The sequence below is a fragment of the Chiloscyllium plagiosum genome, unplaced genomic scaffold (genome assembly GCF_037043375.1).
Source record: "Chiloscyllium plagiosum isolate Xiang-an unplaced genomic scaffold, Cpla_swu_hap1 HiC_scaffold_19, whole genome shotgun sequence".
Taxonomy (NCBI): Eukaryota; Metazoa; Chordata; class Chondrichthyes; order Orectolobiformes; family Hemiscylliidae; genus Chiloscyllium; species Chiloscyllium plagiosum.
The window spans coordinates 58,576,540-58,590,262 of record NW_028270157.1 but is presented as its reverse complement, the minus strand read 5'-3'; the positions used below and the strand labels follow the sequence as shown (position 1 = coordinate 58,590,262).

At 40.6% G+C, this 13,723-nt stretch overlaps 1 protein-coding gene and 1 long non-coding RNA gene across 6 annotated transcripts in view; one reads left to right on the top strand and one right to left on the bottom strand.

Annotated features, from left to right (window-relative positions):
• Positions 1 to 13,723, top strand: part of LOC122559526 (metabotropic glutamate receptor 8) — a 447,166-nt gene that overhangs the window by 186,215 nt on the left and 247,228 nt on the right. For all 4 annotated transcript variants that reach the window (XM_043709129.2, XM_043709130.2, XM_043709131.2 and 1 more), the window contains exon 3: positions 2,178 to 2,394. In XM_043709129.2, the coding sequence (XP_043565064.1) occupies positions 2,178 to 2,394 (217 nt within the window). The remainder of the gene's footprint in view (positions 1 to 2,177; positions 2,395 to 13,723) is intronic.
• Positions 1 to 13,723, bottom strand: part of LOC122559528 (uncharacterized) — an 83,949-nt gene that overhangs the window by 66,834 nt on the left and 3,392 nt on the right. The window lies entirely within an intron of this gene.

The window sequence follows — 13,723 nt, the reverse complement described above, 5'->3', positions numbered from 1 at the left end:
GAGGGATTCCCATTGCCACACTCAACAGGCAGTAAATAGTATTCCTCAGACAGCACAGGCAGCTGCACTGAACAAAGAGAATGGAACACCAGAGTGGAGGGAATGCTCCAGAACCCAGGACAAGGGGCTGGTCATGGTGGAGGTGACAGGAAGAGAGAGCTGTATTGTTGTGAGGGAAGGCAGGATGGCCAAAGTGTCACCTCCAGCAGGGGGCGGCACCAGGCGGTCACGGAGGTTAACTCTCAGATTCTGGACTAGGAATGTCACACACAAAATGACTTTACAGAATCCGTCAAGCATCTTCATGTGATGTTTCCCAACTGATGGTCCACCACCAAGTTGCTGAATGTGGCACACCCACCATCACACAGGCTTCAGCTGCCCCTCATACACAGTTTTCATGCTAACATTCAGGTATACCCCACATTTTCTTACATATACCAATCTTGGCAGTGCCTCACTCACCTTTTTCTGACTCTACTTATCTCCATCTATTTAGAATTTCTACAGTGTGGAAATAGGCCTTTCGGCGCAACAAGTCCACACTGCCCCTGTGAAGAATATCCCACCCAGACCCATTACCCTACATTTCCCCTGACTAATGCATCTAACCTATACATCCCTGGACACTGTGGACAAGACTGTGGAAGGAAACCAGAGCACCTGGAGGAAACCCAGACAGACGTGGGGAAGAATGTGTAATCGCCACACAGTCGCTCGAGGCTGGAATCAAACCCAGGTCCCTAGCACTGTGAGGTAACAATGCTAACTGCTTAGCCACCATGCTGCCCCACTTTCTGTGGTAGCAAATTCCATAATCTCAGCCCACCGATATTTTTCAATGTGGATGTATGCTTCTGTGAATGTGCTCAATTGTGAATTCATATGTGTGTGTGTGTGTGTGTGTGTGTGTGTAGCTACCTCTGTGTGTATAAGGAAATGTGTGTGTGCCTAGGGGTGTAGATGTGCAACCATGTGTCTGTGTAAGTGTGTGTGTGTATACCTATGCATGTTGGGCTCATGTATTTGCACATGTGGGAGCACATGCATACTTCAATGTATCCACATTTGTGTGAATGATCACGTGAATTTGTGTCTGAGTGTCCTTTGTATATGTATCCACATGCATTTGTGCGTGCATGTATGACCATCCTACTTGAATGGGATGTTCTCAAGTTTGGTCCTGATCTAAACAGAGTTAGTTGTTTTCATTTAAGCTTTATCTTTCTGTTGCTAGGAATGAGAAAACAAAACCAGCTTTAGTTTCTGGTTGATCTGTGCTGGAAAGTTCACATTAAAGATTCAGTGAGGACAGAATTGGGCCCAGTTCTGGTGCTCCATGTCCTGTGTACATGTGATGCCAACCACTGCCAACATGCGATTGGATAGATGCTGCTTCGACTACTGAGTCTATAGGGCTTGCTCAGTCAAAAGTGATAGAAGGAAACCATCAATTAATCTAACAAGGAAAGGCTCTTAAACAAGATTGGTATTTTTTTAATCAACCTGTTTAAGCATGTTACGACACACTTCAGAAGCAGCTGGGACATCTGGCCCAGAGGTAGGATACTACCACTGTGTCACAATCGGGCTTTCTTCAACAAAATGATAACAATCAGTAAGATTGTAAGATAGACTGTGGCACCAATACTGTGGGGAGACCATGGATAGGATCTAAGATCTACTGTCTTTCCTCACCCAAGTCCTTATGACATCTTTGTGCTCATGATGCTGTTAGCAGTAACCCTTTCAGAACCATTACTGTGTATAACACCCCCAGTAGAAAAAAAAGCTGAATGTTTTGTGCCTGTACAAATGGCAATTTGGGTGAGGTACATCAATTAATGCATTTGTAGATGACTAACTGATTCAAACATAGATGGATCAGGGAGGTAATTGAAGAAAATGAAAAGTACTCTACAAAGAGTAAACTGGGAATGATTTTATAATGCCTTCATTTTATTAGTTGTTCTGTAAACTGATATGAGTTGAGTTGAATGCTCATATTCTATGTCAGTTTGCCAGCAGTAGCAATGGAAATAGCATTGCCTTACAGAGAGAAATCATGTATACCTCAGGACTTTCGGATATGAGCTTAGTTATAATTATGAATCTGAATAAAGTAATATTTAATAATGTTTTCTCATTTTGAATGGTATATTCATTTCTTGGCACAGATCCCTCAGATTAGCTATGCTTCAACTGCTCCAGAGCTGAGTGACAACAGCAGATATGACTTCTTTTCCCGAGTGGTCCCACCTGATTCATACCAAGTTCAAGCAATGGTGGATATTGTTACAGCCCTTGGATGGAATTACGTCTCAACTTTAGCATCTGAGGGCAACTATGGAGAAAGCGGTGTGGAAGCATTTGTGCAGATCTCAAGGGAGACTGGTAAGTGACATCTTAGAGAAGTTTAGTTACAATAACCTTATGGAAGTTTGGATTCACTGACCATAATTAACTTAGCAAAAATAATTAAAATTGATTGAAGGTGCATGACCCAAATATTCGGTGTGTGCTTCATTTTGGGAGTGTAAACATAAGGGTGATTTGACAGATGTTTATAAAATAATGAAGGATTTATATTGTCCCATTATTTGAACTGTATCAGTTAGGATGAACCAGGGGATCAAGCTTGTTATCGAAGGGCAGAACTTGGTTGAATGTTTAAAGGTTCTTCCATTTGTGAAGAATAGAAAACTTGTGGAGTATTTTGCCAGCTTGCATGGTGAACACTGACTAGTTATATTGTTTCATGGGAGAACTGGGCTGTTTTTGATTGGGGTGACGATCACCTCATTGGAAAGGCAAGAGTGATGAAACATTATCTAGGCCAGTGTGGTCTCCTGAGACTGACTGGAGACACAATCTCCAATTTCTTTTCCCTCTAATTGGCTTGGGTTTTATTTTTCTTTTGCATCTGTCCCAGGTGGTTACAAACTTTTGGATGGGGCGGGAAGTATGGGTTGAGATGCATAAAACATCAAAACTGTGTATGACAGGCCAGGACCTTCTGTTTGCCATTTTCATATGCTCTGTGTGTTAACAGTATCCGCATACCACCTTTATGCTGAAGATTTAATTGATTGTAATGGGAAAGAGAAAATATTTTTAAGGCATTAAATATTATGACAACATTTACCTTGACTTAAAGGAACATAGGTCATAACTTCATGAAGATTTGCTGCTGATTGTTAAGTTTCATTGACTGAACGAATCAATTATAGATGTTAGACTTGTGAAAAAAAAATAATATTAACAAATACCATGTGGTACAGTTTGCTCAGTTCATTGCAATCCACAGCCAAAGGATGCAATTGTTCACATTCTGAGCAAGGGTCACTGGACCAGAAAAGCTAACTCTGATTTCTCTCCACAGGTACTGCCTGACTTGCTGAGCTTTTCCATTAATTTCTGATTTTGTTTCAGTTCTCCACATTTTTGGGTGCTGATTTTTTAGTAAATTTCAAAAGTTGAGGAGGTGTGAGAGGCAGGACAGAATTTCTGTGCTCCCTGTCTTGAGGGGATGAGTTCAAGAAGATCTAGTGTATTACTGATACAGGAAGAAGTAGCAATAAAACTATTGTGAAAGGCGAGGGCAGTGATGACTGTGATGGTTTGTGCTGAGGGAAGACAAGAAAAGTGAAGAACCTATGGGCTATTGGTCTTGGTTAGCTCCAGAAGTCATGACCTCTGAGCTTGTGGAATTGAATTATGCGCAACATGTGGCATTACACCATTTCTATGACAAAATCAAATCTAGTAGAATTCTGTTTAACTGCCAGTGCTAAAACTCAGTTTGCATCATCAAAGTGTATGGGAAATGCTGATACCATCGCCTTTCAAGTTGCTGCAGTGCAAGAATAAAACTTAATCCAGAAATTTAAACATCATTCATTTCTCTGTTGAATTGACAATACCTCAGTTTTTTCCACCAGCATATGAACAAAATACCGAAATAATAAAATTTTTTAAATAGAATCTTAATTATTTGGAACTTTAGATAGACATCTAAATCAAATAATAATGGGCATCACATCTAAATATGTTATTTTGCTTGTAGCTAGCAATCTAATGGATGTACTGATATTCAGACTCAATAAAAATAAATCTCTCAATAGAGGTATGTGGAACACTACACAAGAAAATGAATTCAAATTTGTTTTCAGTTATAACAGGGTGAGACAATGCAATTTCAGGATTGTGGTAGGCAAATTTATATCATAGGCTGATCAAGAAAATAGGAACATTGATGAATGACTGGATGAAAAAGAGACCAAAGTCATGAAAGACTGTCTGTCAAATCCACGACAAGCCCACGCTTACCACAACACCACTTCCTCACATCCTGCTTTCCTGCAAGCATTCCATCCATTCTGCCAGTTTCTCCATCTCCATCACATCTGTTCCTATTATACTGCCTTCTATTGGAGTTCCACATGTCATCCCTTTTCTTCATCTGAGGCTTTCTCCACAACCATGCTAGAAACAGCCCTTGACCATGTCTGACCTATCCACCAGTCTCCACATTAAAAGGATCATTCCGCACCATTTCTGCCACATTCAGCAGAATGCTACCACCAACCACCAACCTCTCCTTCCCTTCCACTGTCAACATTTTGCAGGGATCATTCCATCCACGACACCCTGGGCCATTCCACCATCACTTTTAACACTTCCTCACTTGCCCATTCCATCTTCCCATGAAATCGCAGAAGCTGTGACATTGGATACTCACTTCCTCCCTCCTCACTGTCCAAATACACCTTCCAGGAGAAGCAATTTTTGACCTGCAATTCTTTCAATCTAGTCTACTGTGTTTTGCTGCTCACAATGCAGTATCCTCTACATTGGCAAGATTAAATGCAGACTGGGTAACCACTTTGCAGAACACCTCCATCGGAATAATCCTGATCTTCCTGCTGCTTGCCATTTCAATCTACCATCTTGCTCCCAAGCTAAGATTTCGATCCTGGTCCTGCCACAATATCCTGAAGATATAACATCTCAGTTTCTACTGAGGCACTTTACAGCTTCCAGGAATCAATATTGAAGTCACAATTTCACAGTGTGATCTCTGTCCTTATTTTTTTTAAAAATCCCTGAATAGCCCCTGTCTGTGACTTATTTGTAACTTGTTGACTTTGTTCTCAATAGAGCGCACCCATTTCCTCCTTTTTACATCTTTCATTTTACACCTCTATTCCATTATTTACCATCATTGACAACTGCTTTTGTCTTTCACTGTGGGCACTGTCACAGTCTGTTCTACTCCCCTCTCCTCCTCCTCCTCCTCTCTCTATAGCAGTAAAGAGCACAATTTTCCAGCACCTTTCCGTTCTGAAGAAGGATCACTGGACTCGAAACGTTAACTCTGCTTTCTCTCCAATGATGCTCGCAGACCTGCTGAGTTTCTCCAGCAATTTCTGTTCTTGTCTGAGAGGAAACCGTAGTAACACAGAACTGTATGAACCAATGCCCCAAAGTCAGCATTTTTTTCAAGCACCTTATTCTTACATTAACTCTGAATTACTCATGTAGTAAAATATTAGTTTTTTTTTACAGAAAGTATCTAATTTGCATTTGGCTGAATCAACAGCTATTTTTCTAATCTCCTGAAAGACCCTCTTCTATAGATTGACAACAAGCTTAAATGTTAAAACCCAACTGGAATAGTTGACTAGGGAACATGATCCAGGCCAATGGATTCAGACCATATTTGGAAGGCAGTTGTAGCTTACCCTGAAAGAGAGGATCAAATAGACAGAAGGGCTTTGCAATCAATTTTCATTGAGCGATGTTCTGACAAGTGTACAGGTTAAGCTGTAAATAGCTTGTTGAAGCCTGTCAAAAATCAATTATTCCTTTAAAAGAAATGAGATGTAAATTCTTGTCTATTGGTCTTGTCTGATCCAATGTTTATCAAGTGCTGTTAAGATTCACCACTGGAAGGCAAAATTCATTTAATCTGTTGCTGCAACATATTCAGATATTGCTTGATGTTCTTGGTCCACTTGGCTGCAGTTTTTTTTGAGTATTCCCGATAAATTACTTTAAAAGGATGTAAATAAATTCTAGCTTCATCTTGTCTGCTTTCTGAAGCATAGTTGCTCTATTCATAATTCCTTCACGTTGGAACATCAATCAACTGAAGAAAGGAGGCGTGCTTTTTTTCGTGGATCGTTAAATGAATTCAGTAAGTAATCCAGTGAAATAGATTTATTCTGATTGGAACTCCATGAAGAATGCAATACACAATTTTACATATGGAGAGAACATCAGCTATAATTCAGTGTGTCATTATCTTTTAAAGTAAACAGTTCTGCTTGTACATTGCCAAATATCAGCATAGCCTTTGAAAGGAAACATATTTTTCTCTGTTTAGAGAATTGTATGTCCTTCAGCCCCTGGACCAATTTAAGAGAGACATCAGTGAACTGGAGCACCATTACTTTAAATTACTCAAACCCATTGTTGAACTTGCTCCTATTATGCTGCGCTTTTCAGCAACATATTTTTCAGCCCTATCCTTTCAACTCTAAACTCTTAGAAATAGCATCTTCCTATTTGCTCTTTAAATACTAGGGTTGAGATAATGTTATGCAGGTTGTCAATGTACCCATTACTAATGATTGAATGCTAACCTGGGAGTGAATTAGAAATAAGATATTTACGTTAAACGGTCATTGATAGGTGTGCTGAATACACTTCTGGATTTCCATTTGATATTGTACCCACCCACTACTCACAGTGTGTCACTTTGTTAATATTGGGACTAATGTGTCCTTAATTTGCTTATGTTCTCATTTCCCAGCTTGTTTTATTCTGAATTTAGTAAAAGTAAATTCTAAGTGGAACTAAGTGGGACTAAGTGGAACTAAATGGATAGTTCATGCACAGGCATGATTAACTGAGTGACCTCCATCTCTGCCATGTGATTGTAATTTGGACCCAAACATGAGTTGGTATTTTGCCTGGTATGTACTGTGAGTTTGTTGATATGATGGAGTTGTGAAACAACAGCAAGTAATTTCTGTATTTCAAATTCTCTGAGTGATTGACAGCTTTACTTAAATTGTAAACAATACTCTATAGATGTTCCTTGTCTCTACAGAGATAGTTCTGATTGGCAGCACTCCCCTTGTTTAAATGGGAAAGTACATTGACATTTTTCCACCAGACTCTCTGTTGTTCCATTCTGCTTGTCATTAAGGGGTCATACTGTTTCCTTGCATACATGGCACATTTCTGAATCTGGATTTCTGGTGTGAAGCTTCCCCCATCTGGAACACATTCTGGGAATTCATGGATGTAATAACCACAAAATTCCAAAATTGATGGAAAAGCATACGGACTGCACCAGAATAGTTGTAATCTGTGATAAAGTGAACATTTGAAGAGTTTGTAGGGTTGTTCTAACCTTAGCTGTATTATACATGTTGGTAGGGGTTTGATGTTGTTAGAACAATGAGTAAAACTATACAATAATATTCACACTCCAGGAAAAGCAAAGTAACATTCTGTAATCAGTAAAATCTGCAGTGCTAATTTTCTGATTTTGTTAATTTTCACTTTGAACAAAAGTGGCTTCTACTATACAGCCCATGTCAGATGTTGCGGTAAATAGGATTTGAAACCTCAGATTTCTGTTCAGCGTGCATTTCCTGTCATGCTAGTCACAGAGCTTTTCGTACAAAATGCAAATAGGTTATTTCAAGACACTGAATGAGCCCATGCATTCAACACCATTACAATTCAAGGTCCTCAGTTTATTTTATTTTTTGCCACTCTGTAATGCAGACTAATCTTTGCTATTGATGTCATTATTTGTACAGTCTCCATTTTATTCTTTCATTTGGCTATTGTAATTCTAGTTTTCCTATGAAATTTGGCAACATCTAAAACAAATTCCTTTTTTGTGAATGCAAGCTTGCGCAAGAAGCTTACTGTCTGTGCAGATACTTCCCAAAGGTAGACATTGGTGCAGGAGTGTTTGTAAAAGAAAATATTGGATGGATAGTATGTTGTTCATTGGTCCTGATCAAGTATACTTAATTAGAAATTTAATTTTTGTGGATGAGATGAATCCATGAAAGAAGACAATAACCAGTATTAGTAACAATTCAGTCTGTCATGAAATTGCTGTATTGTTGAGTAAGATGATTTTGCACTCAAACCATTTTAAAAATCACTTTGAAAAGAACTTTGTTAACCTAAAAGAATTCCTTAGAAGTGACAGTGGCCCATGAGGTATTGGCAGAGTACTCCCTCTAGTACTGCAGGAATGACTGACCCTCATTCCTGATGAAGGGCTTTTGCCCTTCATCGATTCTCCTGGTCCTCGGATGCAGCCTGATCTGCTGTGCTTTTCCAGCACCACAATCTTGACCCTGTACCCTTACAGTCTCTGTATGGCTTAAAGGGAAGGTATTTTCTCATCAACCAGTCCAGAGATGTTATTACACACTTCTGGACTGGTAGGGTTTGAACCCATGTTCCCAGAACATAAACCAGGAGTTGTAGATTATTGGGCCAGTGACCATATTGTATGCACATTGCCGGCTCCATCAAGGTCTTATATATATTCTTATTCAACCTGTTCAGAAATGTTATTGCACAACTCTGGAGCAGTTAGGACTTGAAACCAGGCCTCCTGACTCAGAGGTAGGGACACTACCACTGTGCCATAAGAGCCCTTTAGGCTCAAACAGAAGGTGTTTTCCTAATCTCCTGTTCAGAGATGTTGGGACATACTTCTAGAGCAGGTGGGACTTGAACCCAGGACATCTACCTCAGAGGTAGGGACACTACCACTGTCCCATCCCTGGGCGGAAGCAAAACTGTTTCTTTTCCCATCACCAAATAACCTGTGGTATTTTCTTTTCATCTATCAATAACCACCGGTAAAACGCCCATGTTTTCCAATTGATCAACTTACACGCAAAGCCCATTGCCGGCACCTTGGGTGGGAGAGAGGTACGGGAAAGGGGACATGGGCTAAAACAACATGAAGTTGGAAGGGGAGGCTCAAGTGGAACAGCTCAATCTGTTTAGGGGCAGGTGATGCTCATTGGACTTTGTTTTTTTTTCTTCTTCTTGCCTAACTGCGGTAGTGCTTATATTTTCCCCAGCACCCTTGTTATATGTGTGTAGGTGTGAGATGCAGTGAAAGACAACAAGTGTACAAATCTTTATTCAGTTTCCACCACCAGGAAGAAAGGAAACACCCGAGTGGCCAGTGACAAGCAATGCCTTTCTCAAAGGTCAACACTGCGTGCCATTGGACTTTGTATTGGGGGCAGTGCTTGTAATTTATGAACTGCTTCTTAGTTAGACGGTGATGAGGTGGTCGGTCATCAAAACAAACCTGTGTTTTTCATGCTGTGGCATTCCATTTCACTGCTTATGTGGGGATGGTGCCCAGTAAAGGAATCTCAGTGGAGGAATCCACCCACTTTCCATTGGAGACTAGGCTTAGTGGATACACAGCAGTCTTGTGCAAGCCACCTATTAAGACTATTCATGGACACCCAACCTCACTATTAATTAAATGGTGTGGGGTCCATACAGCAGGAGTACGTTGGTTGTGGGTGATTGCACACTTGTTTAATCTTTCAGAAAATCTTTTGTCATTCTTTTGGTTGCACTTCAGTCCCATGCTCCTGATCCTTAGACACCCAGTGTTGAGGGGGCAAGTCGGAGATGTCCTTGTGGGCCTGCTCATGGGCCTACCTAAGGTGACCATCAGCAGGTCTAGGCAGCTGGCCCACGTGGGGGCTATAATACCTGACTGCCTGCCTCTCTTTAATGGCTATGTTCGTGCCCAGGTGTCCTCAAATAGGAAGCACGCAGTGACCACCAGTAATGAGAGCAATGAGCACCACATTTGCTTGCGTGTATTATCTCACCCTGCAACACCATTTTGATTTATTTCCCTCTCTTGTTTTTTTTTTGTCATTGTCAGATTACCCATGGTGGAGCAACTCCTAATTATTTGTATACCTAGTTAATTGAATGATTTGGTTGTGGGTTTTGTGAAATAGAAAAAAATATTCACTGGATTCTTACTCACAACCAAACTGTTATTACTCCAGTGCTGTGGATTCAGTAGACCATGTACATATTGGTTGTATAAAGTTACAAGCCCATTTTAGTTATTTAAATAATTTGTATTGTTCTTTTGGTTGCATTTCAGTCCCCTGATCCTTATATTTAGGGCAATGTTCATAGGTGTAGGGAATGCTGGATGACTAGAGAAATTGAGGTTTTGGTCAAGAATAGGAAGGAGGCCATATGTCAGGCCATATGGGCAGCAGAGATTGAGTGAATCCAAAGAAATGTATAAAGACAGTAGGAGTATACATAAGAGGAAAATCAGGAGAGAAAAAAGGGGACAGGAGATAGTTTTGACAAATAGGGTTAAGGGGACTCCAAAGGGATTCTACAAATACATTAAAGACAAAAGAGTAACTTGAGAGAGAATAGGGCCCCGTAACAATCAGCAAGGCAGCTTATGTGTGGAACCACAGGAGATGGGTGAGGTACTAAATGAGTATTTTGCATCAGTGTTTACAATGGAGAAGGATATGGAAGATAGGCAACTTGGGGAAATAAAGACCGACATCATGAAAAATGTCCATATCACAGAGGAGGAAGTGCTGGACATCTTAGAGTGCATAAAGTAAATAAATCCCCAGCAACTGATCAGGTGTACTCTGGAACTCTGTGGGAAACTAGGGAAGTGATTGCGAGGCCTCTTACTGAGATATTTGTATCACTGACAGCCACAGGTGAGGTGCTGGAAGACAAGAGGTTGATTAACGTGGTGCTACTATTTAAGAAACGTGGTAAAGAAAAGCCAAGGAACTATAGACAAGTGAGCCTGACATCAGTGGTGTGCAAGTTTTGGGAGGGAATTGTGAGGGATAGGATTTACATGTATTTGGAAAGGCAAAGACTGATTAGGGATAGTCAGTGTGGCTTTGTGAGTGCGAAATTATGTGTGGGAAAGTTTGTGCATATGTCTCACTAACTTCATTGAGTTTTTGAAGAAGTACCAAAGAGGATTGATGATGGCAGAACAGTGGATGTGATCTGTATGGACTTCAGTATGGCAATCGACAAGGTGTCTCATGGGAGATTGGTTAGCAAGGTTAGAACACATGGAGAACTAGCCATTTGGATACAGAACTAACTTGAAGGTAGACGACATGGGGTGGTGGTGGAAGGTTGCTTTTCAAACTGGAAGCCTGTGACCACTGGTGCACCACAAGGATTGGTACTAGGTCCACTGCTTTTTATCATTTATATAAATGATTTGGATGTAAACATGGGAGGTGTCATTAGTATATTTGCAGATGACACCAAAATTGGAGGTGTGGTGGACAGCAAAGTACAACAGGACCTTGATCAGATGGGCAATGGGCCGAGGAATGGCAGAAAGAGTTTAATTTAGATAAATATGAGGTGCTGCATTTTGGAAAGGCAAATCAGGGTCGGATTTATGCATTTAATGGTAAGGTCCTGGGGAGTATTGCTGAACAAAGAGACCTTGGCATGCAGGTTTATAGTTCCTTGGAAGTGGAGGCACAGATACACAGAATAGTGAAGAACGCATTTGGTATGCTTGCCTTTATTGGTCAGTGCATTGGGTGTAGGAGGTGGGAAGTCATGTTTTGGCTGTATAGGACATTGGTTAGGCCACTTTTGGAATATTGCATGCAATTTTGGACATCCTGCTAGAAGAAGGATATTATGGTGAGGGTTCAGGTTTGGCAGTTTGAGCTATAGGGAGAGGCAGAATAGGTTGGGGCTGTTTTCCTTGGTGCATCGGAGGCTGAGGGGTGACCTTATAGAGGTTTACAAAATTATGAGGGGCATGGATAGGGTGAATAGACAAGATCTTTTCCCCGGGTGGAGGAGTCCAGAACTAAAGGGCATAGGATTAAGGTGAGGGGGAAAGATATAAAATGGACCTAAGGGGCAACTAAGCCAAGGGTGGTGTGTAAGGAATATGTGGTCTGCATGGTCAAGTTGGACAAAACAATCTGTTTCCATGCTGTCCAGCTCTATGACTCTTTGGTCATCTGGTGTAGCAGGTCCCGGTGATATAAAAGTTCTGCTTCCAACAACTTATCACTGGTCCCAGCACTAAATTGATTTGGGGCAGCTATTAGGATTCTGTGCTCCCCCTGGACATTATTAGTAAGGACAACAGCACCCCATTAAATGCAGCTAATGAAGACTGCCTCTAAATGATTCTAATCTGTGGTTGCAGTGGGCATGCTGAGTGTCAGAAAATCCAATTTAAATAAATGGCCTTCTGACAAATGTTATTGCAAAGGACAGCTGATGATTTATTTCTGGTCTGATAGACTCAAAACCTTTTCCAATCCATTTACAACCTTGGATTCGTTAATTTGTTATTCCTTGAAAGTGAAAATAATGATTGTGTCTCTCAGTCCATAAGACTTCACATACAATATAAAAAAATGTTGAAACAACATGGCAGTAAGAGTGAAATGTATGACTATTGAAGAAGTTAGTTGAGTGGGTTATGTGGCCAAGACAGTAGATGACGAGCTCATGCTTTTTAAAGAGTGAAATACTGTCAAACACTTATCTAACCCACAGACCTGCAGACGGAAATATTACAATAAACAAGACAGCATTCCCTCCGTATGGCATTAAGTAGCAGACCAGATAGTACAGCAATATCTTACTTGATAATGAAACTGTTTTCTCACTTAAAGTGAATCAGATTTTCCTTTTACAACCCATGTGACAACAAAAGTTAGATTTTATTTCTCATGGGAAAACAAATTGTTATATTTTCTATGGTTTGTCTTAATCTTACTTATCTTATAGCAATGCAGAGTATAACTCAATTTCTAAATCCATCAGTTAATTTACAGGAATTGAAATACTTCAGTGGTTAGATACAAACACCCAGTCACATGACTCTGTAGCTCCATCTATGGCTTAGGCAATCAAGCAAGTGTAGAAGGATGGAGTTACAGAGTCATAGAGATGTATAGAATGGAAACAGACCTTTCAGTCCAACTTGGCCATGTCAACCAGATATCCCAACCTAATCTAGTCCTATTTGTCAGCACTTGGCCCGTATCCTTCTACACCTTTCTTATTCACATACCCATCCAGATGCTTTTTAAATGTTGCAATTGTACCAACCTCCACCACTTTCTCTGGTAGCTCATTCCATACACGTACCACCCTCTACACTAAAAGGTTGCCTGCTAGGTCTCGTTTATATCTTTCCCCTCCCACCCGAAACCTATGCCCTCTAATTCTGGACTCCACGATCCTAGGGAAAAGACTTTGTCAATTTATCCTATCCATGCCATTCATGATTTTATAAACCTTTATAATAAGATCGCCCCTCAGCTTCCAACGCTCCAGGGAAAACAACCCCAGCATGTTCAGCCTCTCCCTATAGCTCAAATCCTCCAATCCTGCAACATCCTTGCAAATCTTTTCTGAACCCTTTCAAGTTTCACAACATCTTTCCGATAGGGAGGAGACCAAAATTGCACGTAATATTCCAAAAGTGGCAGAACTAATGTCCTGTACATCCACAACATGACCTCCCAACTCCTGTATTTAATGCTCTGACCAAGAAATGAAAGCATACCAAATGCCTTCTTCACTATCCTATCTACCTGCAACTCCACTTTCAAGGAGCTATGAACCTGCACTCCAA